Source organism: Lissotriton helveticus, chromosome 8, assembly GCF_964261635.1.
Source record: "Lissotriton helveticus chromosome 8, aLisHel1.1, whole genome shotgun sequence".
In the NCBI taxonomy this organism is placed as follows: Eukaryota; Metazoa; Chordata; class Amphibia; order Caudata; family Salamandridae; genus Lissotriton; species Lissotriton helveticus.
The window spans coordinates 146,347,826-146,371,598 of NC_136069.1; the positions used below are offsets into that span (position 1 = coordinate 146,347,826).

The 23,773-nt window shown below is 49.9% G+C and overlaps 1 protein-coding gene across 4 annotated transcripts in view; it reads left to right on the forward strand.

The window, feature by feature from the left end:
• Positions 1-23,773, forward strand: part of LOC144772440 (OX-2 membrane glycoprotein-like) — a 180,080-nt gene that overhangs the window by 124,271 nt on the left and 32,036 nt on the right. For all 4 annotated transcript variants that reach the window (XR_013599745.1, XR_013599744.1, XM_078656764.1 and 1 more), the window contains exon 6: positions 4,364-4,456. Coding sequence is in view for 2 of the 4 variants with exons in the window: in XM_078656764.1 (XP_078512890.1) it covers positions 4,364-4,431 (68 nt within the window). In the remaining 2 variants the exon portion in view is untranslated. The remainder of the gene's footprint in view (positions 1-4,363; positions 4,457-23,773) is intronic.

Consider the following 23,773-nt stretch of genomic DNA (forward strand, 5'->3'; position numbering starts at 1 on the left):
GGACTCAGCAAGTCTTTTCACATCTCCTGGGCTGGACCTTTTGTTCTACAGCTGTGGGTGTATGGAGAAGTGCCTCAAAGAGTGAAGGGCTGAGTTGGGGATGTCTGGAGAAGGGCATCTCCTGGAGGTGAAGAGTTGTAATTGCACCAGAAATGCATTTACTAAGATTATTCCTTTTAGAGGGACTGAAGGCCACATGTGTAATGTGAAGTACCTGTGTAAGGTGATGTCATAAGCAAAGTGGGGTTATGTTGCCAGACATTCCTGCCAGGGTGTCTGGCTGTATATATTTAATCCTTTGATTCCATCTGTTATTCCTTTAGGGGCTATAATTGCAATGCATTCTAATGATCCACAAATGTGATGAGTACTGTTAATCTAAAGTGATGCTTAAACATGTATTCTTGCTGCTGCGCTTAGGTGAAGAACCCAGACTGCTAGCCCTTAAGTTGTAGAGGTGTATACGTTATGGTCCATAGGAACTGCTCAGTCAGGGTTATGTGTCACCAAGGCAGGGTTACCTATTTTAAATGTCTGTTGAGATAATGGGGTGGGTCGCCACTGGGATGGTGCCAGTGCGCAGGGCCCTCGCTCCAAGTTATGTTCAACTCACTGCATTGGGGGCAAGATGATGTGCACACATGGAAGTGGTGGTACTAGACCCCACTCCCCTGTGGGAGGGGTGCAGATGTTATGCAGTGTCGCAAGTAATTCCAACAGCTTATGTATATTTGTAAATTGGTGCATAGTATTGAGTAGTGTGTGTGATGAGTAAATGTACTCTTACTTTTATAAAGCAAAGTACAGACTTGGCAATCAATTATTGATGATTTCTGCGCACCTGCAAATGGCGATTTCTAGCCCACACCACCTCCCTTGAGTAAGCCTCAGACTGCTCTGCAACGCTACCCTCTGAGAGTCAGGCGCTACAATTGGGTGTTTGGTTCCCAGTGAAGGACAAATGTAGTCATGTTAATTGTGCAGGCCTCACAGATACTGCCTCGTTTTCCAACAATTATATGAATATTTATAGTAAGTAGAGCTATTTACACTCTATCATTAGATTATTATTTGTAACAATGAGTTATTGCAGTATTCAGCTTACTCTTGTGGTCAGTTTGAAGGGTTTCTTGATTTCATTTTCATTCAAGATGTCAATTTTGAGGAGATTTCTAGTTCAGATGTATATCCATAGCTCAGGTAGCACTCCTAGAGCCATTTGTGGCCTCTCAATGCTGGCTTCTGATTATGAGGTCAGAAGCTCGCTAAATGCTGGTGCTGAGGATTGCATAATTGTGCTCCGCCGGCTGAGTTTTGCCCACTCCGCGTGCCGCTTGGAATGAGGAGTTCAGGCAAAACAGTTCCGCATGGCAGAGTTTTTTCCGCATGTGGCTTGCGATAATTTGCATCCCGTAGTGCAATTTATGGGCACTAAAACGTCTCCCGGCGAGATTTCTGAATGCGGATGATCACAGCAGTTTGCGGCCATTGGCATTGAGAAAGCTGCCACTTGAATAGAAAATCTATTCAAGCAGCAGAATTGAGCAGAACCCTCTGTTGCACGTGTGGTGCTGTTTGCGCTGACTTTACAGCACAGGCTCCCGGTGCTAAAAGTAATTGTGAACAAGGCGACGTGCCGGATTCCGCCTGCTCGTGGAACTCCGTGGAATCTTGCTGAGTTTTTATGTAACTCCCTGAGTTCCGCCACCCCAAATTGTGAATTCACAAATGCAGTGACTTTTAAACACGTATAATCCAAAAATGGTATTGTTTTGAACTAGTGGGTGACAATTTAATTTCATCAGTATTGGTCTAATACTCCTGCAAAGTTTCCCAGGAAAAAGAAAACGTTAATTCTCATTTAAAGCCCTAACTGTAGGGAAACATCCTTTACAACGAAACTTTTTCCACGCAGTACCTTTACAACGCAGGAATTACAACGCACGTCGTTTCAACGACTTGCGCTGGAGGGCGCTGTAGGATAGGGAATAGTTTAATTTACTATCCAAAACCTTCCCTACTATCCACGGGGACTGGAGTTGAAAAAGTAAGTTAAACTATTCACTATCCAGCGCCCCCCAACGCAAGTCGTTGTAACGACTTGCGTTGTAAGACGTTGTAACGACTTGCGTTGGAATACCTGCGTTGTAAAGGCATGCGTGGAAAAAGCATGCGTTGTAACGACATACATCCCTAACTGTATGTTAAGTTGTCAGTTATGAAGTTATGATTTGTTAGCTTGGTATTTAAAAAGAAAATGGGGAAGATGATAATCACTTTATGACTGCATGATACAGAAATGAAAGCAGTTTGGCTTATCAGGGAAAAGGTGAACATTGTACCAGTTCTGCCTTTTAGTGGCCCCTTCATCACCTGATCCACTGGTATACTGGCAGGGGATTTTTGCGGGTCGGAGCTAAATAGGTCCATAGAAACGTTTTGGCATGGCGGTCACAGAAAGGTGAACTATGCCGTTAACAGGCGAGGTAAGATGAGTCCAAAACAGGTGATCAGGCGCAAGAGAGGAAATAAACAATAAGGGTGATTCAGGATGTTTGTCACTAAGCTCATCTCCTAGTTGATGCATGGGTGCATTGTGGACTACTAGTTGGTACCAACAATCTCACAAAATGCATAAGTCCTCATTTGACTATAGTTTTCTCTAAGTTTGTGTGTCTTTTTTGACGAACTTTGTCTGCTTTTAGACCTTGGGGTTATTTCGAGTTTGGTGGATTCTTGACATACACCAAGATAATATGGGCATTGTATTGACCCTGCAATGTTAGGCTACATATTCACGGAAAAACCCAAGAATAATGTGACGTTATATTTGGTATGGTAATGAGATCTTCTCGAACATTAAAGAAAAACCTCAGAAATTTACTGGAAAAAAGCAAAAGGTTAAAGTGCTGTTCTAGTTAGGTGTTGAAATAACACAAAACAATTTAAAATCAAAACCCACTGAGATTCACCAGTTATAGTTTATTGGGCTAACTAAATTGCCCTCCTTCCATGCACTGCAAATCACACACTAGTTGCGCTCTGTCTCAACCTTGTGTAAAGGGTATTTCCCTGTAATAAATTTCCTGGTAGCTAAAGCGTGCAGCATATAACATTTACCATACTAAATTACGTTTAACTTTAGGACTGCACCATTTTTTTTGTACCTGCACAGATCTACATACAGACAAACTAGGCTGTCTATGGTTGTGGGCCCTTTTCTAACTCCTTTGTTTTTTTTAAACGATCTAGTAGTTTATAGAGTAATTTGAGAAGTAACATTTTCTCTTTGTATTTATATAGTAGAGGAGAAATTGTGTGGCTTTAGTTGGTGTTGGCATGTTGCAGAAGTGCATTGTTACTCAAGGAGCTTTTAAGAAAGAGATGGGTTACTGTGGAACATACGTGGACATAGGTTGTCTACTGTAGTGTCGTAGCGTTCTTTCTTTATCAGTAAAACTGTGCGTTTGTTGGACAACATAAACATCCAAACTGCGCTGCACTAAGTCCAGGTTTTGTTGGCCTTAGTCCTGGCTAGTTCACAGTGCACCACCTGTACCCCTAACCTAGTAAGGCAACAGGTGGTATGTACAACCTCAGAACATGGCAATCCTGACTCAAGAAAATCGTGGAAACCGATCTAAAGCCCTTTCGTTTGTTACTCACGCATGCCCAAAAAGAGACTCAAGACCTCCACGAATTGGAATTTAAAATATTTATTGACTCAATAAGATTCATGTCTACATAAATGTACTGCAATTATTAATAGAACAAAATAAAACAGAGTAATCAGCATCACAAGAATGGTAAAGAAAATGAACAGTTCAACCATTGTGCTGCTACACAGATTATATGCTTGCATGGAAATACGTTAATAGTTATGCTCCTACCTTGTGCTCAGTATCCTAGTGTACGTGGGATGGGTGGACCAGCCAGAATACCTTTAGGGTGATCTAAGTCCCCAGTTACCTGTGGGTATGTTTCATCTGGGAGCCCGTCTTGGTGTAGAGCCGAGCTCTATCCTACTCATGAGGTAAACAGCTGACTGGAGTCATTTTGAGCACTGAATGTAGCCCTTGTACAGGACATTCAAGGCTCTGATAATATGCCCACAAAGAAGTATAAATGTAAGCAAAGTCTTTTCAGAGGATATTACCCAATACAGGCATGCAAGCAAATGTGTGTCAAATGTCAAAGTTCAAGAAAAGATTGCACATTTTAACTTGAGCAAATGGTGGTGTTCCTGCCCAGGCCTCATGTGACCACATAACAGGTGTATTGTGTATATTGTGTTCATCATTCTCATGTGCCCCTTTTTTTCACATTATTTTTATTTTAACGCTTTGACTTTTTTGTCTTGTAGGTCATATGCTTCATGCTACAAAGGTTGTCTTACATGTAGCTGTGGCTCTTGCGATGATTGGGATATAGTGACAAGAAGGTCAAGGAAAATAAAGTAAGTCTCATGAGCAAACATTGAACTAAAATAGTTTTTATAAGATAAGTAAATGGGATAAATTATGTCTCCAGGCAAGGCGAAATAAGCTCTGCATATACTTGCGAAATAGGATACTTGGGAAAACTTCTAATCAATGAACATTTTGCGTAGCCACATGCTCTTGGCTTAACGGAAGTATTCTACTTCATGTTATGCAGTATTCACAATATGGTGTCATAATTGCTTTAGGGGTTCCATGTAAAAGAGTAGGGTATTCATGGAGGGGAGGGGGAGATGAGTTCCCACCTCAAATAACCACAATCCTTGTTAGGCTGAAACCTTAAAGTCACTAAAATAATCTGAATTCATCCCCCTGATAAATATGTCTCATGCTTAACATAAAGACAATGTGTACATTATTTATACGGTACAAAAGGGGGTGGTGATGGACGGAGCATCTGAACCAATCAAACACTCACACCCAGTCAAAGGATCTGGGTTTGATCCATCACCGTTCTTTAGCCCACTCTGCCACCCCAGTTCAGACATGCTCAGACGTGAGTCCCTTGCTCACTTTGCCACTGGATTCAAGCAAGCCGGGCGGAAGACGGCTGGAATGCCAGAAACCGGTCCTCGGAAGCTTGTTTCCGGTCCAGGGAAGGCATGGCTTGGCAGTTCGGGCTGGACTGTTCCCATGAGGCACAGGGTCAGACTGATTCGCATATAGCCATGTCTGAACTGGGGTGGCTGAGTGAACTAAAGAATGGTGATGGATTAAACCCAGATCAGTTGACTGGGGGTGAGTGTTTGATTTGTTCAAGTGCTCCGTTCATCATCCCCTTTTGTATCGCTACATTATTTATACAGTACTCAAACAGTAATCAAGTCAAAATACAACACAAAGAAATTAAGAAAAGTAGAGTATATTTTAGTAAATAAAATAAAACTAAAAACACAAATTCAATAGGCAGAACCAGAGTTATGAATTTTTAAAGTTTGAATTTAAAAATAGCTCCATAAAGTGTAAGCGCCAACTGCAGTTAGTCATCTGGCTGTGCCGGATGACTACCACAAGGGTGAGTCCAACCACGATGGAGCGTGGGTTGGATATAAACACTAGGTTCATCACAGTCAAAAAGTTACCTTTGCCTTTCGAGATTTTTATGGCACAAAAAAGTCAGGATGGGTAGCAGGATGTGGCCAAAGCTGGGTTAGACGATGACTTGGAGCCTACGTCCAAGTCGCATGTCACAGACTGTCCAGTACTCTTCTGTTCTTCCAAAAGTCCAGAGGTAATCTGAGAAAGGTACTGTGGGTGCCACGTGTATGCCCAGTGTTAGACTGTGGGTGGGGCAACTCATGCCACTCCCTAGAAAATGGGCTAAAAATTCCCAGGGGTAACCCTACCTACTTTTTCAGCACTTCCTTTATGTGTGTGTTACTGTGAAAACTCCTATAGCACCCTTCTCTCTTCCCCTATGCAGAGCTACTTTGCTCAGGCGAGAGGAAATGAGCAACCCCTCATCTGTGTTCCCTCAAAACTGGTTCAAGCAGTTCCTCTTCCACTGGGACTGGTGCTCGACTGGCTTGGGTGATAAAGGAAGGCGGCAGGTCCAGGTGTTAGCCAAATTAGTTTGTGACATTGTATGCCCCTTTGATGTAAATTAGGTTCCTGGGTACAACCCAGGTGGTAAGCCTACCAAATAAATTCCTCTTCACACCCAATGTCTTTGTCCAAGTTACCAGGGGTAAAATGCATAGAGTTATACAGGCAGCACAAATTGGATTCAGCGCAAAGAAGAAAAAGAATTCTGGGTGACCCTATAGGCCATATTACTAGCATAACTTCCAACATCCGCTCCCCCTCTTATTTTTTTAACTGGATTTTTATTTAAAAAAATTGCAGTCTTATGTAGTGCAAACTCAGTTTACAGGAATTGGGCCACTTTTACGTGAGCACCAGGTTACATTTCCAAAGGTCAGATTCATTCATTTAATAAACATCTGTTATTCAGCGTCAAGATACCCTGTTAGGGGTGAACGTGCGCTTTACAAGTACATATGTTATGTTTTATATGTTTCCATGTGTAGAGCTGTAAAGCACATTTTGGCAATTTCACAGTTTGTGTTTATAATCATCCTCTTTAGTAACCCTGCACTAGAAAGAGAAGCAGACGCCTAAGTTCATCGTGATCTGGAGTCAATCAGTAATGCCTGTTAAAGGTTCTGACCTACCTACTCGTACTCCCCACTTTAGTTGTCTGTGGTGAGAGCTCGTTAGCACCTGTCCTTTGTCGGTTGCATTTGGGCAGCCTGATTTCTTTTCCCCTCGGAATACTCCAATGAATGTATCTATATGCAAATCGCATAAAGTGGCATTTTAAAGAACCGCATTTCTCCTTTCTTGGCATTTGAAGGACGGGCGTTTTGCCATTGTCTACTTTGTTTCTTAAAGGAACAGTTGTTATGCCTTAAACCAAAAACATGTTCAAGCCCTCATTTTTTTTTTTACTCTTGCGAAATCTCACACCATTAATTTTGCGGGAATTCTCTGGTTCTTAAATCTCATGCTTCTGATGACTATATCTTCCAGCGCATTCCTCACTTTATGAATATTTTTTATTTTTTTTAAACTTTATTTTGATTATACAACGTGTATAGAAACATCCCCCCCCCTGCAATTTGCATCAATAACAAAGACGTGCATACAGTTCGATGATCTCATTATGGCACTGATAGGTACGGGTATCACAGGTCAGGCTGAGTCCAGGAGGAATGAGAGAATCATGATATAAACAGGAGTTGAACATGAGGAAGCAGCCGGGCACTAAACAATAAACAGACCTAGCAGTCCCCCTCCCCCTCCCCATCAGACCCCGACCTCTCCTGTGAGAATAGTTCTTCACTTGTTCCATCCGAATCACTCAGAGACAACCCCGTAGTATACATGACTCGCCAGGCGAGTAGATCATCCTGCAGTTTCTCGTCCCTGCGTGTACGCTGCATATGTGTCTCCTCGGCCAGGGACCACTCCCTGACATCTCTAAGCCAGACAGGCACCTCAGGAGCCCTCTGCCCCATCCAGGTAATCGCCACCCAACGTCTCGCCAATACCAACATTAGTTGCAGTAGTTTATAGGAAAGGTTCCTTTTCTTAGGCTTAGGGACCAACGCTAGCAGGCAGTGAATCGGGTCCAGGTCTATCCGAAGGCCGGTGGCGGCGGTGATACGTTCCACCACCTCCGTCCCGAAGCTCCTGACTAATGTGCAGTCCTAGGCCAGGCCAAATGTAGGAACCCCACCCCCTCCATACCACATCTGGGGCAGTTGTCCCCCCCCCTATCCCCTGAAATACGCTTCAAGGAGACCGGAGTTAGGTAGGTGCGGTGCATAAAATTAAAGTGTGTTAGTTTGGACCGCGCATTGCATGATACCTTACGTGTGATTCTCCCTATACCCTTGCACTGCCCCTGGTCCAGGGCGGCCCCAAGGTCTGTCTCCCAAGCCCCCCAGGAAGGCGGGACCGGCGGGGTTGAATCTTGTCGCATGGCCGAATACAGCAAAGAAATCAATCTACGCCCTCTACCACAGGAAAGCAGGATGTTCAGGGTATGGGAAATCGGGGCGCTTCTGGGAATTGGGACCAGCCCGCTTTCGCCACCTCTTGGAGGTCCTGGTAGTGTAAATATTGCCCCCCTCCCAGTCCAAAGGCCTCCTCAGCCTGTTCAAAGGACACGAATGACTCACTGGGGTAAAGGTTAGCCAAGGTCTCACAGCCTCCCGCCCGCCAGTCCCGAAAGGACATGCGCTCTTCCATGGCGACTATAGGGGCCAGAATCCACACCGGCAGCTCCCTATGGAAGGGAGCTCGTTGCAGTATCTTTTCCACGAACTACTGCCAGATACCTGCCGTGTGGCGTACCACATATGGCAGGGCCTCGTCTGCTCCCCGTCCCTACATCAATGCGACCTGTAACGCCCGCTTGTTTGCTCTACCGGCCAGAAGTTTCAGCTCCCAACTATATGCGTCCGCGAACCACTGCGCTGCCGGCAGTAGTTGTGCCGCGTAGTAGTATAAATCAAATCTCGGCGCCTCCCGACCTCTCTCCTCCCAGCTTCGGACAATGGTATGAAGGGCAACCCTGCTACGCCGTCCCGCCCAAAGAGACGTAAGCAACGTGTTAAGTGTGCGGAATACTCGCTGGGGGAGAGGGCATAATGAGTTCTGGAGGACGCAAAGCGTCCTACTGAGCATTACCATCTTAGCGACGGCTGGCTGCCCCATGAGGTTAGAGCGGCAGGGAGTTCCAAAAGGTCACAGACTGCTGTAAAGACGTAAAAATCCGATCGACATTCCGGGCTAACAACTGGGCATCCATTGGGGCCACCTGAATTCCGAGATACCGGAACACCTCCCGTTCCCAGCGCAGCCCAAGGCTTAGTAGGTCTGTTAGTGGCCCAGGACCGTAACCCGTCAGAGGGAAGATCAGAGAATTACCACGATTGAGTTTCAGACCCGAAGCCTCTCCAAAGCGGTCCAGGTGCTGCAGCAGAATGGGTAGTGATTCCCGCTGGGCCATTAAATAAAAGAGGGCATCATCCGCGTACAAGGACACCACGTTACACGTGTCGCCTACTATGATACCCCAATGCGCCATTTCCGTTCGGACTCGAACTGCCAAACGCTCTATTGCCAGGGCAAATAGGAGCCTCGAGAGGGGGCACCCCTGCCACGTACCCCGTCCCAACTGCCATTCCTCTGATCGTGCCACACCTAGCCTCACCCTGGACGGGGGGCCCTATACAGTATGCGGACCCATCGACCCAGCCCCATCACACGGAGGACCTCCAGCAAATACCCCCAGTCTACAGGGTTGAATGCTTTAGCAAGATCAATCGACAATAGGACCATCTGATCATCCCTGTCGCGTACCTCATGTATAATGTGATTCAACCGCCGTAGGTTCATGGCAGTGTTGCGCCCCGGGATAAAATCACATTGGTCCCGGTGTACCAGGTGGGCCATATGCGGCGCCAGCCGGGCGGCTAAGAGTTTGGTCAAAATGTTCACGTCCGTGTTTATCATGGTGATGGGGCGGTACGCCGCAGGGTCACTGCCATCTCCCCCGGCTTCAGGATCCTACAAATTTCGCCCTGGTTCATACTTGGCGGAAGGGTCTCACATTCAAATGCTTCAAGATACACCTGTAAAAGGAGGCGGGCAAGGGTATCCCCAAACGTCTGATAGAATTCAGGGGGGAAGCCATCACTCCCCGGGGATTTAGCCCTCGGCAGGCAGCCCAGCGCCGCGTGCACTTCACTTAACGTCAGTGTTTCATCCAATTCTTCCAGAACTGCCCTCTGAAGGGTCTGGAGAGTCAATCCCTGCAGATAAGGGAGGTACGAGGTCTCGGTGACCGCAGGATCCGCGACATATACGGTTTGCAGGTGGGATTGGAAGGCTCAGAGAATGCCCACTTCTGAGTGTACCATTCCCCCCGTGGGTCCCCGCAGGGTGACAATCCTCTCCGGGGTGAACTCACGCCTAAGGATCCAGGCCAACAGTCAGCCCGATTTGTCACCTTCTCTGTGAAGACGTTGCCTGTATTGGCCAAGGGTATATTTGTCTAGACGGTCTAAGATGTCATGCACACAAGACCGGGCTGCCTGTTCCGTCTCCTGATGCAAGTCATCAGGGTCCGGTAACGTTTGCTGGCGCATTAGATTGTCCTCCGCCACCTGTAGGTCTCAGAGAAGCTGCTTCCGGACCCCGTAGGTGAGGCCCATACATTCGCCCCATATCACCGCCTTCAAGGCGTCCCACCTGGTAGAGTAGGTGAGGTCTCCCTCTTCCCAATTCAGATCTAAATAGTTGGTGAGGGCGGTCTCCACATGGTCCCTCCCCACTGGGTCCTGTAGGAGATCTACCGCATCCTCCAAGTCCGGGGGCGGAAGGGCTGTCTCTCCCAACTCTAAAAACGCATGCCACTGGGGAGTGGTGAGACAAAAACCGGGCCTGATGTGTAATCGCCAGGGAAATAGATGTGTCCATGTTCGCAGCCCAAACTCTGTCCAATCGGCTATGTGTGCTGTGAGTGGGGGGGAAAACATGTGTACAGTTGTTGTGTCGGGTTGCTCAGATGCCACACATCTCCAACTCCTAAATTCCCCATCACCTCCCGAAGCTGCGCTGTCATGCGCGGCTTTGTGCCCGCGCGGGGTGGGAGCCTATCTAGTAGAGGGTCCAGGACACAATTAAAGTCTCCGAGCCAAAGCAGGGGGGCCTCCAGGTCAGGAATGAGGACCTCCTGCAGAGTCAGGAAGAACTCAGGACCGTCTATATTGGGTGGATATGAATTTAATATTGAAAGATCTCTCCCATCTAGCTTTGCTCGCAGGAGCAGGTACCTGCCGTTTATATCCGCCTCCACGTACTGGATGGCCAATGGGACCCCGGGTGCCACCCATATCAGGACCCCCCTAGCATATGTAGAAAAGGAGGAATGAAACATCTGGCCCGCCACTTTTTTCCTAACTTTTGGGCACCCTCATCATCAAGGTGAGTCTCCTGCAGGCATGCATTTGAAACTCCATGTCATCAGAGGAAGGACAGGACCCTATGCCTCTTGGTGCATGTGCCTAGCCCCCTCACATTCCAACTTAAGAACTTATATCCCATGGCTGGTGACGTGGGCCACCCGGGCCTACAGCTCTACTTCTTGTGACCCGCCAACCCTGTGCCTGAACTGTGATACACATGATGCCTGCAACAATTCCCCCCAACATTCCCTCCCAAAACCCCAACCCCCCCACGAGCAATATTCCCGCAACAATCAAACATGCTAATATGCCCTTCCCCTGCCGGTGCCAAGACGTACACAGCATTCCCATATACCCAAATAAGCTGAACCACCCCAACAATTAAAGAAAATAAACTAAACCCCTCCCCCCATCCAGCTCCCAGCACTACCAGCTAATTCAATAATCATAGGCGACTCGGATTCTTAGTAGTGCAACACATGCGTCTGCCAGGACATCCCCCCCCCCCCCCAAAGGCCCTCCCCCCTACAAGGTCAAACGTGTCCAAGTAAAGTCCCCCATTGTCCCCAGCAGGATGCGACCCAAAGGATCCAGTTAACGTTCACCATATAGGATCAACCAGAATGACAGCAGTATGTTCCTCAGGACCGGCTTTCAGCCATAGCCGATGATTCCCCCACCGTCTCAGAGATCGCGTCGACAGTAGGCGGGAGAGCGTCCACGGGAGGTGGCAAGGTGTCCGGAACCAGCACTTCATCTGGAGGCTGGTCTGTCCATGGTTCCGGGAGATCCCCGGGCTCAGAGGATTCTAAGCGGAGGGCTCCATCGTCTCCCACCCTGACTCTCCACCTCCCTTCATGATCAGCATCGTCAGTCGAGCGCTGGCGTCTGGGTCTACGGTTCCTCGCAGGACGTGTCCCCCAAGTACTTCTGGGTCCACCTCGTTCCCCCGGCGGGAGGGCGTCCCCCCTGATCTCCAGCCACTCCCATACCTCTTCAGGACCCTCAAAGAAGTGTGCCTTGCCTTGGGATAAGTTTTGCGGGGTAAAGGAGCATATATTGGAGGTGCAGTTCTCGTAACTTCTGCTTGACCGCTAAGAAGGATTTTCGTTGTTCCTGAACTTGGCGGGTGTAATCCGGGTACACTGACACTCTGGAGTTTTCAAAGGTGAGATCCGCCGTTTCCCTCGCCGCCCTCAAGATACAGTCCCGGTCCCGATAGTTTAGGATTTTACGATGAGGGCCCGCGGCGGAGCGCCGGGCCTCGGCGACGGGACCAATGCCCTATGTGCGCGCTCGATTACAAACACATCAGACAGGCCTGTAGGGCAAAGCGCGGAGCGGATCCAGTGTTCCAGGAAGCGCTCAGCATTCCCCATCTCCGCGCGTTCCGGAATGCCAAGAACTCTGATATTGCTGCGGCGCGCCCTCCCTTTGGCATCTTCCACTCTACGCTCCAACTCCCCCGTTGAGGCAGAAAGCAGCGAGACTGTCTGTTTGAGGGACGCCACCTCCTCCTGCAGCTGGAATATATTCCCCTCCGCCGCAGTGACTTTATCCGTTACCTTATGGAGATCTGCTCTCAAGAGATTCACATCTATGGATACCGTCTCTATCTGTCTTTCCAAGGCGTTGTGAGACCCCTGTATCGCCTTCAGTAGATCTGCCGGGGAGGGCCCGCCGGGGACATACCCCTCCCCATTCTGGCCGGTTTGACGCGTGATGCGCTGTGAAGGGAGCCGCTGAGTGGTGTACTGCGTGATGGTGTTTGACTGTGAGGCGCGGGCCATCCTGTCCTTGCGCATGATAGGAGTCTATGTGGACCCCTCCCAGATGTCCGACCAGACGAAGCACCTTTCCACAATTCCCGGGGATGGAGAGGGTCCCCAGCATTCCCTCAGGCTGTGCGCCACCAGGGGCACGTACCAGGCCCCACTCACCGCTATGACAGCTGCGTAGTATCCGTCCTAGGGAGAAGGCTCCGCCCTGAGTATTGTCGTCCGGGGTCGTTGCAAGTGTCCAGGAGAAGTCCAGTAGTGAGCACGGACCTCCTGCAATCCAACCAGGGCAGCGATGCGGCCAGGGGACAGGATGGATCCCCGTCCACTATCCGGTTCCTCAGTAGGGGGTGGAGGGCAGTTCAAGCGTCACTATCCGATGCGTCCTGATTTTCTGAGCACCAGTGGTATCCAAAATAATTTACAACAAGGGGTGGTGATGGACAGAGTCTCTGAATTAAGCAGAGTACTCTCACCCAGTCAAGAGATCAGGGCTAGATCCAACACCGTTTTTTAGCTCATTGCACCATCCCAGTTTCAGAACCTGGCTGTATGCAAATTAGTCTGTCCCTGGCCCAGTGCATCATGGGAACAGGGCAGACCAGACTACAAAAGCCAATTCTTACACTGGGAAGGAAACAAGCTTCCGGGGACCGGTTTCTGCCATTTCAGGCGTCTTCGGCCCGGCTTGCTTGAATCCTGATGGTGCAATGAGCAAGGGACTCACATCTGAGTATACCCTTCCACGCTTAGGGTGGACAAAATAATTTACAACAAGGGGTGGTGATGGACAGAGTCTCTGAATTAAGCAGAGTACTCTCACCCAGTCAAGAGATCAGGGCTAGATCCAACACCGTTTTTTAGCTCATACGGTGATGGATCAAGCCCTGATCTTTGGACTGGGTAAGAGTGGTCTGCTTAATTCAGACACTCTGTTCATCACCACCCCCTTTTCTGTATCGTTTTTGGCCACTATAGGTGTGGCAGGGTATACTCAGACATGAGTCCCTTTCTCACTGCTCCATCAGGATTCAAGCAAGCCGGGCCGAAGAGGCTGAAATGCCAGAAACCGGTCCCCGGTAGCTTGTCTCCTTTCTGGTGAAGAATTGGCTTGGTAGTTTGGTCTGCCCTGTTCCCATGATGCACTGGGCCAGGGACAGACTAATTTGCATATAGCCAGGTTCTGAGCTGGGATGGGGCAGTGAGATAAATAACGGTGATGGATCAAGCCCTGATCTTTGGACTGGGTAAGAGTGGTCTGCTTAATTCAGACACTCTGTTCATCACCACCCCCTTTTCTGTATCGTTTTTGGCCACTATAGGTGTGGCAGGGTATACTCAGACATGAGTCCCTTTCTCACTGCTCCATCAGGATTCAAGCAAGCCGGGCCGAAGAGGCTGAAATGCCAGAAACCGGTCCCCGGTAGCTTGTCTCCTTTCTGGTGAAGAATTGGCTTGGTAGTTTGGTCTGCCCTGTTCCCATGATGCACTGGGCCAGGGACAGACTAATTTGCATATAGCCAGGTTCTGAGCTGGGATGGGGCAGTGAGATAAATAACGGTGATGGATCAAGCCCTGATCTTTGGACTGGGTAAGAGTGGTCTGCTTAATTCAGACACTCTGTTCATCACCACCCCCTTTTCTGTATCGTTTTTGGCCACTATAGGTGTGGCAGGGTATACTCAGACATGAGTCCCTTTCTCACTGCTCCATCAGGATTCAAGCAAGCCGGGCCGAAGAGGCTGAAATGCCAGAAACCGGTCCCCGGTAGCTTGTCTTCTTTCTGGTGAAGAATTGGCTTGGTAGTTTGGTCTGCCCTGTTCCCATGATGCACTGGGCCAGGGACAGACTAATTTGCATATAGCCAGGTTCTGAGCTGGGATGGGGCAGTGAGATAAATAACGGTGATGGATCAAGCCCTGATCTTTGGACTGGGTAAGAGTGGTCTGCTTAATTCAGACACTCTGTTCATCACCACCCCCTTTTCTGTATCGTTTTTGGCCACTATAGGTGTGGCAGGGTATACTCAGACATGAGTCCCTTTCTCACTGCTCCATCAGGATTCAAGCAAGCCGGGCCGAAGAGGCTGAAATGCCAGAAACCGGTCCCCGGTAGCTTGTCTCCTTTCTGGTGAAGAATTGGCTTGGTAGTTTGGTCTGCCCTGTTCCCATGATGCACTGGGCCAGGGACAGACTAATTTGCATATAGCCAGGTTCTGAGCTGGGATGGGGCAGTGAGATAAATAACGGTGATGGATCAAGCCCTGATCTTTGGACTGGGTAAGAGTGGTCTGCTTAATTCAGACACTCTGTTCATCACCACCCCCTTTTCTGTATCGTTTTTGGCCACTATAGGTGTGGCAGGGTATACTCAGACATGAGTCCCTTTCTCACTGCTCCATCAGGATTCAAGCAAGCCGGGCCGAAGAGGCTGAAATGCCAGAAACCGGTCCCCGGTAGCTTGTCTCCTTTCTGGTGAAGAATTGGCTTGGTAGTTTGGTCTGCCCTGTTCCCATGATGCACTGGGCCAGGGACAGACTAATTTGCATATAGCCAGGTTCTGAGCTGGGATGGGGCAGTGAGATAAATAACGGTGATGGATCAAGCCCTGATCTTTGGACTGGGTAAGAGTGGTCTGCTTAATTCAGACACTCTGTTCATCACCACCCCCTTTTCTGTATCGTTTTTGGCCACTATAGGTGTGGCAGGGTATACTCAGACATGAGTCCCTTTCTCACTGCTCCATCAGGATTCAAGCAAGCCGGGCCGAAGAGGCTGAAATGCCAGAAACCGGTCCCCGGTAGCTTGTCTCCTTTCTGGTGAAGAATTGGCTTGGTAGTTTGGTCTGCCCTGTTCCCATGATGCACTGGGCCAGGGACAGACTAATTTGCATATAGCCAGGTTCTGAGCTGGGATGGGGCAGTGAGATAAATAACGGTGATGGATCAAGCCCTGATCTTTGGACTGGGTAAGAGTGGTCTGCTTAATTCAGACACTCTGTTCATCACCACCCCCTTTTCTGTATCGTTTTTGGCCACTATAGGTGTGGCAGGGTATACTCAGACATGAGTCCCTTTCTCACTGCTCCATCAGGATTCAAGCAAGCCGGGCCGAAGAGGCTGAAATGCCAGAAACCGGTCCCCGGTAGCTTGTCTCCTTTCTGCTGAAGAATTGGCTTGGTAGTTTGGTCTGCCCTGTTCCCATGATGCACTGGGCCAGGGACAGACTAATTTGCATATAGCCAGGTTCTGAGCTGGGATGGGGCAGTGAGATAAATAACGGTGATGGATCAAGCCCTGATCTTTGGACTGGGTAAGAGTGGTCTGCTTAATTCAGACACTCTGTTCATCACCACCCCCTTTTCTGTATCGTTTTTGGCCACTATAGGTGTGGCAGGGTATACTCAGACATGAGTCCCTTTCTCACTGCTCCATCAGGATTCAAGCAAGCCGGGCCGAAGAGGCTGAAATGCCAGAAACCGGTCCCCGGTAGCTTGTCTCCTTTCTGGTGAAGAATTGGCTTGGTAGTTTGGTCTGCCCTGTTCCCATGATGCACTGGGCCAGGGACAGACTAATTTGCATATAGCCAGGTTCTGAGCTGGGATGGGGCAGTGAGATAAATAACGGTGATGGATCAAGCCCTGATCTTTGGACTGGGTAAGAGTGGTCTGCTTAATTCAGACACTCTGTTCATCACCACCCCCTTTTCTGTATCGTTTTTGGCCACTATAGGTGTGGCAGGGTATACTCAGACATGAGTCCCTTTCTTACTGCTCCATCAGGATTCAAGCAAGCCGGGCCGAAGAGGCTGAAATGCCAGAAACCGGTCCCCGGTAGCTTGTCTCCTTTCTGGTGAAGAATTGGCTTGGTAGTTTGGTCTGCCCTGTTCCCATGATGCACTGGGCCAGGGACAGACTAATTTGCATATAGCCAGGTTCTGAGCTGGGATGGGGCAGTGAGATAAATAACGGTGATGGATCAAGCCCTGATCTTTGGACTGGGTAAGAGTGGTCTGCTTAATTCAGACACTCTGTTCATCACCACCCCCTTTTCTGTATCGTTTTTGGCCACTATAGGTGTGGCAGGGTATACTCAGACATGAGTCCCTTTCTCACTGCTCCATCAGGATTCAAGCAAGCCGGGCCGAAGAGGCTGAAATGCCAGAAACCGGTCCCCGGTAGCTTGTCTCCTTTCTGGTGAAGAATTGGCTTGGTAGTTTGGTCTGCCCTGTTCCCATGATGCACTGGGCCAGGGACAGACTAATTTGCATATAGCCAGGTTCTGAGCTGGGATGGGGCAGTGAGATAAATAACGGTGATGGATCAAGCCCTGATCTTTGGACTGGGTAAGAGTGGTCTGCTTAATTCAGACACTCTGTTCATCACCACCCCCTTTTCTGTATCACCAGTGGTATCCAGCGCTTCCCCCACCGCCGCCGCCCGCTGTGCAGAGGTCCCAATAGCTCCGTCCCTCCAGTTCTTGCCGTTACCTCGGGCACAGCTGGCGCCCACTGCAGGGCCGAGCAAACTTTGGGGGCCACTTGATGACGGAGAGCCCTCAAAGGCAGCAGGCTCACCAAAAGGACCGGGCAGATGGAAGCCCCGGTCCCGGAGCACTCCCTCCGCTGTCCTCCGCACTCCGCCACTGGCGCAATGCAGCTATGCCCAGGGATCCCCGATGGCTGTGGGTGGCTCTCCAGCCCCACGCAACTTGTCCTCAGGGAGCGGCATCGGGGTCACAGGCCACCTCCTCCGGTGTAGGTGTGACCCCCACCACAAGCGCGTCACCTCCTTTCCACAGGGCCCGACGAACTCAGGTGCACTATAGTGGCTGGAGTTCCCCGATGGCAGCAGGGACCCCCGCAGACCCCCGCAGCTGCTGGTGAGTTTAGACCAGGCCCTAGGCAGACACCGGGATTCCTGGACGGCGGCTGCCCAGCACGTCCGCTGTATACAGCGTCAAGGCACTCCCGGGGTTCCCTAGCGCCGAGGGCCCTGGAGTGCAAAGGGCTTCCCTCACGCCACTCCAATGGGTCCCGGCACTTCAGTCAATCCTCCGCTGCCCCGCAGGGTGCCGCCGCAGCCCCCACTGTCCGATCGCCGGTCGCCCCGGGCAGGCTCCGTGCCACACTAGAGGATCCGGATGGTCGCGGGCTCCTCCTCCAACCCCCCGCAGTCTGATGTTAGCAGCCGCTGGGAACCTCGGCTGGTAGGCCGCGACTAGGCCGCAGCACCGGCCTCGCGTAGAATCCAGCGCCGGCGAAGCACAGCCCGGCCATCTCTCTCGGTCAGCGGCTGTCTGCTGCTCCAACCCCCCCGTACCGGGGGGAGCCCAGGGCGAACAGGCCTCCGGAACCGCTGTTTGTCAGTCCGAGAACACCAGGATCTGCCTTAATTCAGGATTTGTAAGCTGGGCCGGCCGGGAGCTGAAGGAGCTCACGTCCTGTCGGCCATGCTGCTTGGCCACGCCCCCACTCTATGAATATTACTTTCAAGTTTCAGATTGCTCTGACAACCTTTTTACTAGCAGTGACTCTTCATAACTACCAGGTGGTGCCACTCAGCAGTGACTTAACATCTGGCTCTCACGTCAACGCTGTACAACAGGCACCAACTTGCTCACTGACAATAGTTCCTGTTTTTCCATGCCTCATTATGCCCCTTTCAGATTGGACTGTATGTTCTCCTAAAAGTAAAAATTCCATTGGGAGGAGAAATTACCTTCTTCCTCAAGGAAGAGCCACCATTCAAGGAACTGTTAAGTCATGGTGCTGAACTCTTCCTTGACATTGGGAGAACACCCGGCTCCTTAGAAACTGGGACCAGAGTTCCTTGAACGTTGGCCCAACACAGGTCAGGTCAAGCTTCTCGCTAACTGTGCTGGATCGTTTCAGGATGTCTCTGCAACATTCTAGATTATGTTCCTGGGATGTTTGTGTTGGGGCGATCGATCCTGATTGTTTGGCAGCCTCACCTTTACTGACTTCAACCCTGGGGGCTAAGACTGACCAACGTTCTAAAGGCTCCTTCACTTAGGGCCTCCCTCGGCATTTAACCATAAAGTCGATGATGACTGTGCCCACAGAGCTGGGTGTGGCATTGACCAATGAGTCTATAGCAATAAGTAACATGTGTGGGATAGGAAAAAGTCGGGGCTAGCTTAAGCAATGAACCACTATGTGAACCTGTAAACAGTTACTGGGAAGAGGTTGACATAATCCTTTTTAGGAGAGGTTTTTCCCTAAAATGCAAATTCTTTCCTCTGGAGGATAAGGGCTATGGATGCATGGAGTCAAACATTCTTATGGGAATTTTGCGTCCCTCCACATTTTCTAGGAAGCCGTTGCTTTCTTTTAACAAGGCTGTTGTAAGCTCATATGGATGCATGGGAGAAAACTCCTAGTCAGCAGTTCATGTGCAGATTACCAGGCTGGCTCGGGGTGGGCCTCAATATTTGTCCTCCGACCAAATCACTGGTGTTTCAAACTTTCTCCTCTGTATTTATATTTACTTATGTGTAAAGCGCAACATTCATCCCATAGGGATATCACAGCGCTAATGTAGCGGGAGAGTGGTGATTATGGGTAGGGCTGTTAAGGTAGGTGATATCAGTCCTTGGGGAATAAGTGGGTTTTAAGTTTCTTCCTGAATGCCGTGTAATCCTCAATCAGCCGTAGTTCCAGTGGAAGCTTGTTCCAGTGCAGAGCTGCGAGGTATGAAAAAGTGCGTCCACATGCCCTGATCTTTCTGATCCTTTTAGTCTCAACTAGCGCCTGAAGGCGTGACCTTAGGCACCTGCAAGGGGTGTAGAATTTGATTTTATTCCGAAGAATTTTGGGCCAGTATGATGGAGTGTCTTGTGTGCATGTCCTCCAAGTTTAAATCTTGCTCTTTGACGCATGGGCAGCCAGTGAAGTTGTCTCAAGCAATCGGTTGCTGAGCCGTATCTGCCCTTGTTGCACACCAGTTTGGCCGCTGCATTTTGTATCACTTGCAGACGTTTGAAAAGGTAGTCTGGCGTGCCAATGAAAAGTTCATTACCATAATCCAGCCTGCTGACAAGTAGGGCCTGTGTGACTGTTCTCCTGCTTTCCGGTGGGATATCAATAAGAACACCCACATTTTTTGCACCCTGCTTGAGTGCTGGGGAATCTCCCAGCGAGTGCGGCCACCATGACACATCCCAGATATGATTGGCTCCGCCGAGGAGCAGGCTTTCAGATTTCTCAGCGTTGAGCTTTAAGCAGTGTTCCGACATCCAGGTTGCCATTTCAGTGAGGCAGTTATTGAGTTTAGCCCTGCTGTCCTCGTGCCTGTCTCTGATGGCTATTGTCAGTTGCGTATCATCCGCATAGTAACAAATGCCAAAGCCCCACTTCGTGCAAATTTTTGCTAAGGATAATACACATGCAAAAACAACAGGTGATTGACAGAATGCAGAACAATGTCATACATTCACCCCAGTACAGAGATCTGGGCCTAAATCCATCATTTTTTTTGCTCACCATGCCATTCCAGTTTGGACCCAGCCATATGCAAATCAGTATTGACCCTGCGCCCAATGGGAACAGTCCAGCCCGAACTGCCAGGCCAGGTCCTCCCTGGACTGGAAACAAGCATCCTAGGACCGGTTTCGGGCTTTCAGCCCTCATCAGCCAGGATAGCTTGCCTCCAGTGGCATGGAGAGCATGGGCCCACATCTGGTCATACCCGTCCCACTCGGGGTGACAAATGCAAAAACAAGAGTTGATGGACAGAATGCACAACAATGTCATACATTAACCCCAGTACAGAGATCTGGGCCTAAACACTGATTTGCATATAGCTGTGTCTGAATTGGGTGACCAAGTGAGCTAAAGCACCATGATGGATTCAACCCAGAACTGTGACTGGTGAGTGAGCGCTCGCTCCATCATCTCCTTGTGTTAGCTTTATTCGCCCTAAGTTGGCAGGGTATGCCCAGACGGGGGTCCCTGGCTCACTTTGCTACTGGATTCACGCTAGCATGGCTGATGACGGCTGTTAGCAGGAAACCGGTCCCAGGATGCTTGTTTCCAGTCCAGGAAAGACATGGCTTGACAGGGTCAAGACTGATTTGCATATAGCTGTGTCTGAACTAAGGTGTCAAAGTGAGCTAAAGCACGATGATAGATTCAACTCAGATCTGTGACTGGGGGTGAGTATCTGAAACGTTTCCGCGCTCCGTCCATCATCTCCTTGTGTTTGCTTTATTTGCCCTAAGGATGATACATATGCATTAAATAAAGTAGGGCTTGGGGATGCTCCCTGCGAGACCATCACAACTGAGGTGTTCGAGGCATGTGGGCTGCTGAATTCATGTCTATTGCATAGATCGCCGCCTAGTGTTGGGTCCGGATGATTGCACATTGTTGTCCTGGAAGAGTCTTCCAAGTATCACGAGATAGGTGGCTCCTCCCCTGGAGTACAGTGCGCATGGGCATCGACTCCATCCCCAGATTGTTTTTTTCCGCCATTGGGTTCGGATGCATATTTGTTCCCTCAAGTTCGGAATATATATAAAACTTTCTTTTTGGCCAAAAGGCCTTTAGTATATCGTCGGTATTGTCTTGCGATCGGTGCCCGAGTCTGTTCAACTCAGTTCCCGAGTCGAACATCCAGAGGAGTCGCGTGACTTCTCGGCGCTGAAGGCCCAGTCGACGCCAGAGGCTTATCGACGACACATCATGGAACGGAGCCCGTTCAAGAGGTGCCCCGTATGTAATTCGAAATATCCTCATATCAACGTCCACCCGGTGTGCAACAAGTGCCTGTCGCCGGATCACGATGAAGCAAGCTGTATGGCTTGTTCTCGTTTCCAAACCAAGAAGACGATTCGACTTCGGCGCGCCAGGAGGCCCAGCAGACGGCACCTGACCCGGTGAACATTTTCGATACCGAAGAGGATGAGGGAGTCGAGCAGGAAGTTCGAGAGTCGGGTCCTGCATCGGAGAACGACTCCAACTACGACACAGATGTCGAGATGGTCGATATTACTAACGTCGTCGACGAGGTAGGAGACGACGATGTGGTCTTTGGGGCCGGAGAAGATAGCTCAGGCGAGGAGCTAGGCCCAACCGTCGATACGGGGGCCGAAAGACTTAATAAGGCTCAGGTCGAGGGATCGCCACATGGCCTTACCCAAGATCTTATAATGGGTTCCACAGCCTCGCCTCAAGGCCCGGCTTCGGACACTTCTAAGGAGCCACAAGTTGGGAAATCAAAACCGAAAGAGAAAGCATCGGTGTCTACGCAATCGAAAGCACTGGAGGCGGCATCGAAACCGAAAGTGCGTATTGCGTTGGTCGGCTCGAAGTCCTCGGTACTATCGGCGCCGAAAAAGCCTAAAGGTGTCATCGACCCGGTGAGGACGCTAACGGGTGTCGACCCAAAGACTGTAACAAACAAAAAACAGGTCAAGGACGTCGACCCGAGAAAATCAGCACTGAAAAGCGTCGACACAGACAAAGGACTCGGACCGCAGAAGGTTCTCGATCCTACACGTCGGACGGACAAGGCCAAAAGCGCTACAACCCTCGAGTCCACGCCTGGCGTTGGATCGAAGGAACCTGTCAAGTCGACGCAGCCGTCCGCCTCCTTCTCGAAGCAGGTGTCTGAGTCGTTGAAGCGAATTAAGGAGAAGACTTCCACTGTCGGTCCGAAGGATACTTCTCCATCGACGCCGGCTGCTAAACCTCAAAAGTCGCCGGCGCCCATCTAGTTCACGCTGCCGCCGAAAGTGGTGCCTAAGGCCTTCGCCCCTAAGACGACCGTCGAAGGGTCTAAGCAGTCGTCAGCGGGACAGAAGACAGGTCTGGGTTAGTGGTCGCAAAGCATCGACAACCCCCGCTTCAAGAGCAGCCGGAACAGTTCATTGACGCCGACACTGGTAGACTTTCAATTTACAAATGAAAGATCACCCCGGAACAGCCTATGGAGTCCTATAAAATCCCATTAAAAAAGAAGAAGCATTCCACTACTTCACCCGTTCTTGTCGAACCGATATCTCCACGTGGCCAAGACACTGCGCCTATCTCGCCCACTTATTCAGATGGGGAGACAGGGGGAGGTGAGGATTAGGAGTACAACTACCCTATAGACACTGATCCTGAAGATCACAATGAACCCTGGGCAGCCGCTGCTGACCCAGGAGATCCACACACTGCCCCAGACAGTCAGGTGTATGCTGTAAAAACCTCGCCTACTGAAGACTCAGCGGCATTTAATGCGCTTATTGAACGGGCAGCCAAAAATCATGATGTCCAGCTTAATGCTGACCCGATTGAAGTGGATTTTCTGTTTGACACCTTTTCCACCTCTGAAAAAACTGTCAAGACTCTTCCAATGCTAAAGGGTGTCTTAAAACATGCTGGTGACATCTTCAAGGAGGCCATGAGGGCCAGGGTGTTAAACCCCAGAATTGAGAAGTACAAACCGGCGCCTGGGGACCCTACATACATCAAGGGCCAGTTGCCGTTGGACTCTCTAGTTGTTTCCAATACCCGGAAGAGGGCAAATTCACAAACAACGGGTGATGCTCCTCCCCCTGACAAAGACTCGAAAGTGCTCGAAGCATCAGGGAAAAGGGTAGCAGCTCAAGCGGCCAATGTCTGGCGCATTTCAAACACTCAGGCGCTCTTAGCCAGATATGTGGAGAGGTGGGAGAGGTGTGGCGCCGCGGCCAGGGCGACTGACGCTGGAATCTGGGGACCACGGTTCGATCCCCGGTTCGATCCCCGGCTCCGGCGGCAGGTTAGCCCAGCACCATGTGACTCTGGGCAATAGCTCGCTTAATCTTCCCGACGGCCCCCAGCGCCTAGAGACCCTTACGGGTGATTGTGCGCTTTACAAATGTGGACTTTAGATATGACAGGGCCCAGAGACCCTGTTACAACACTTGCCAGATGAATATAAGGAAGCAGCAGAGATGCTCATACAGGAAGGGAAGCTTATTTCCAATGCTTCTATCAAGTGTGCATTGGACGCAGCGGACACCGCTGCC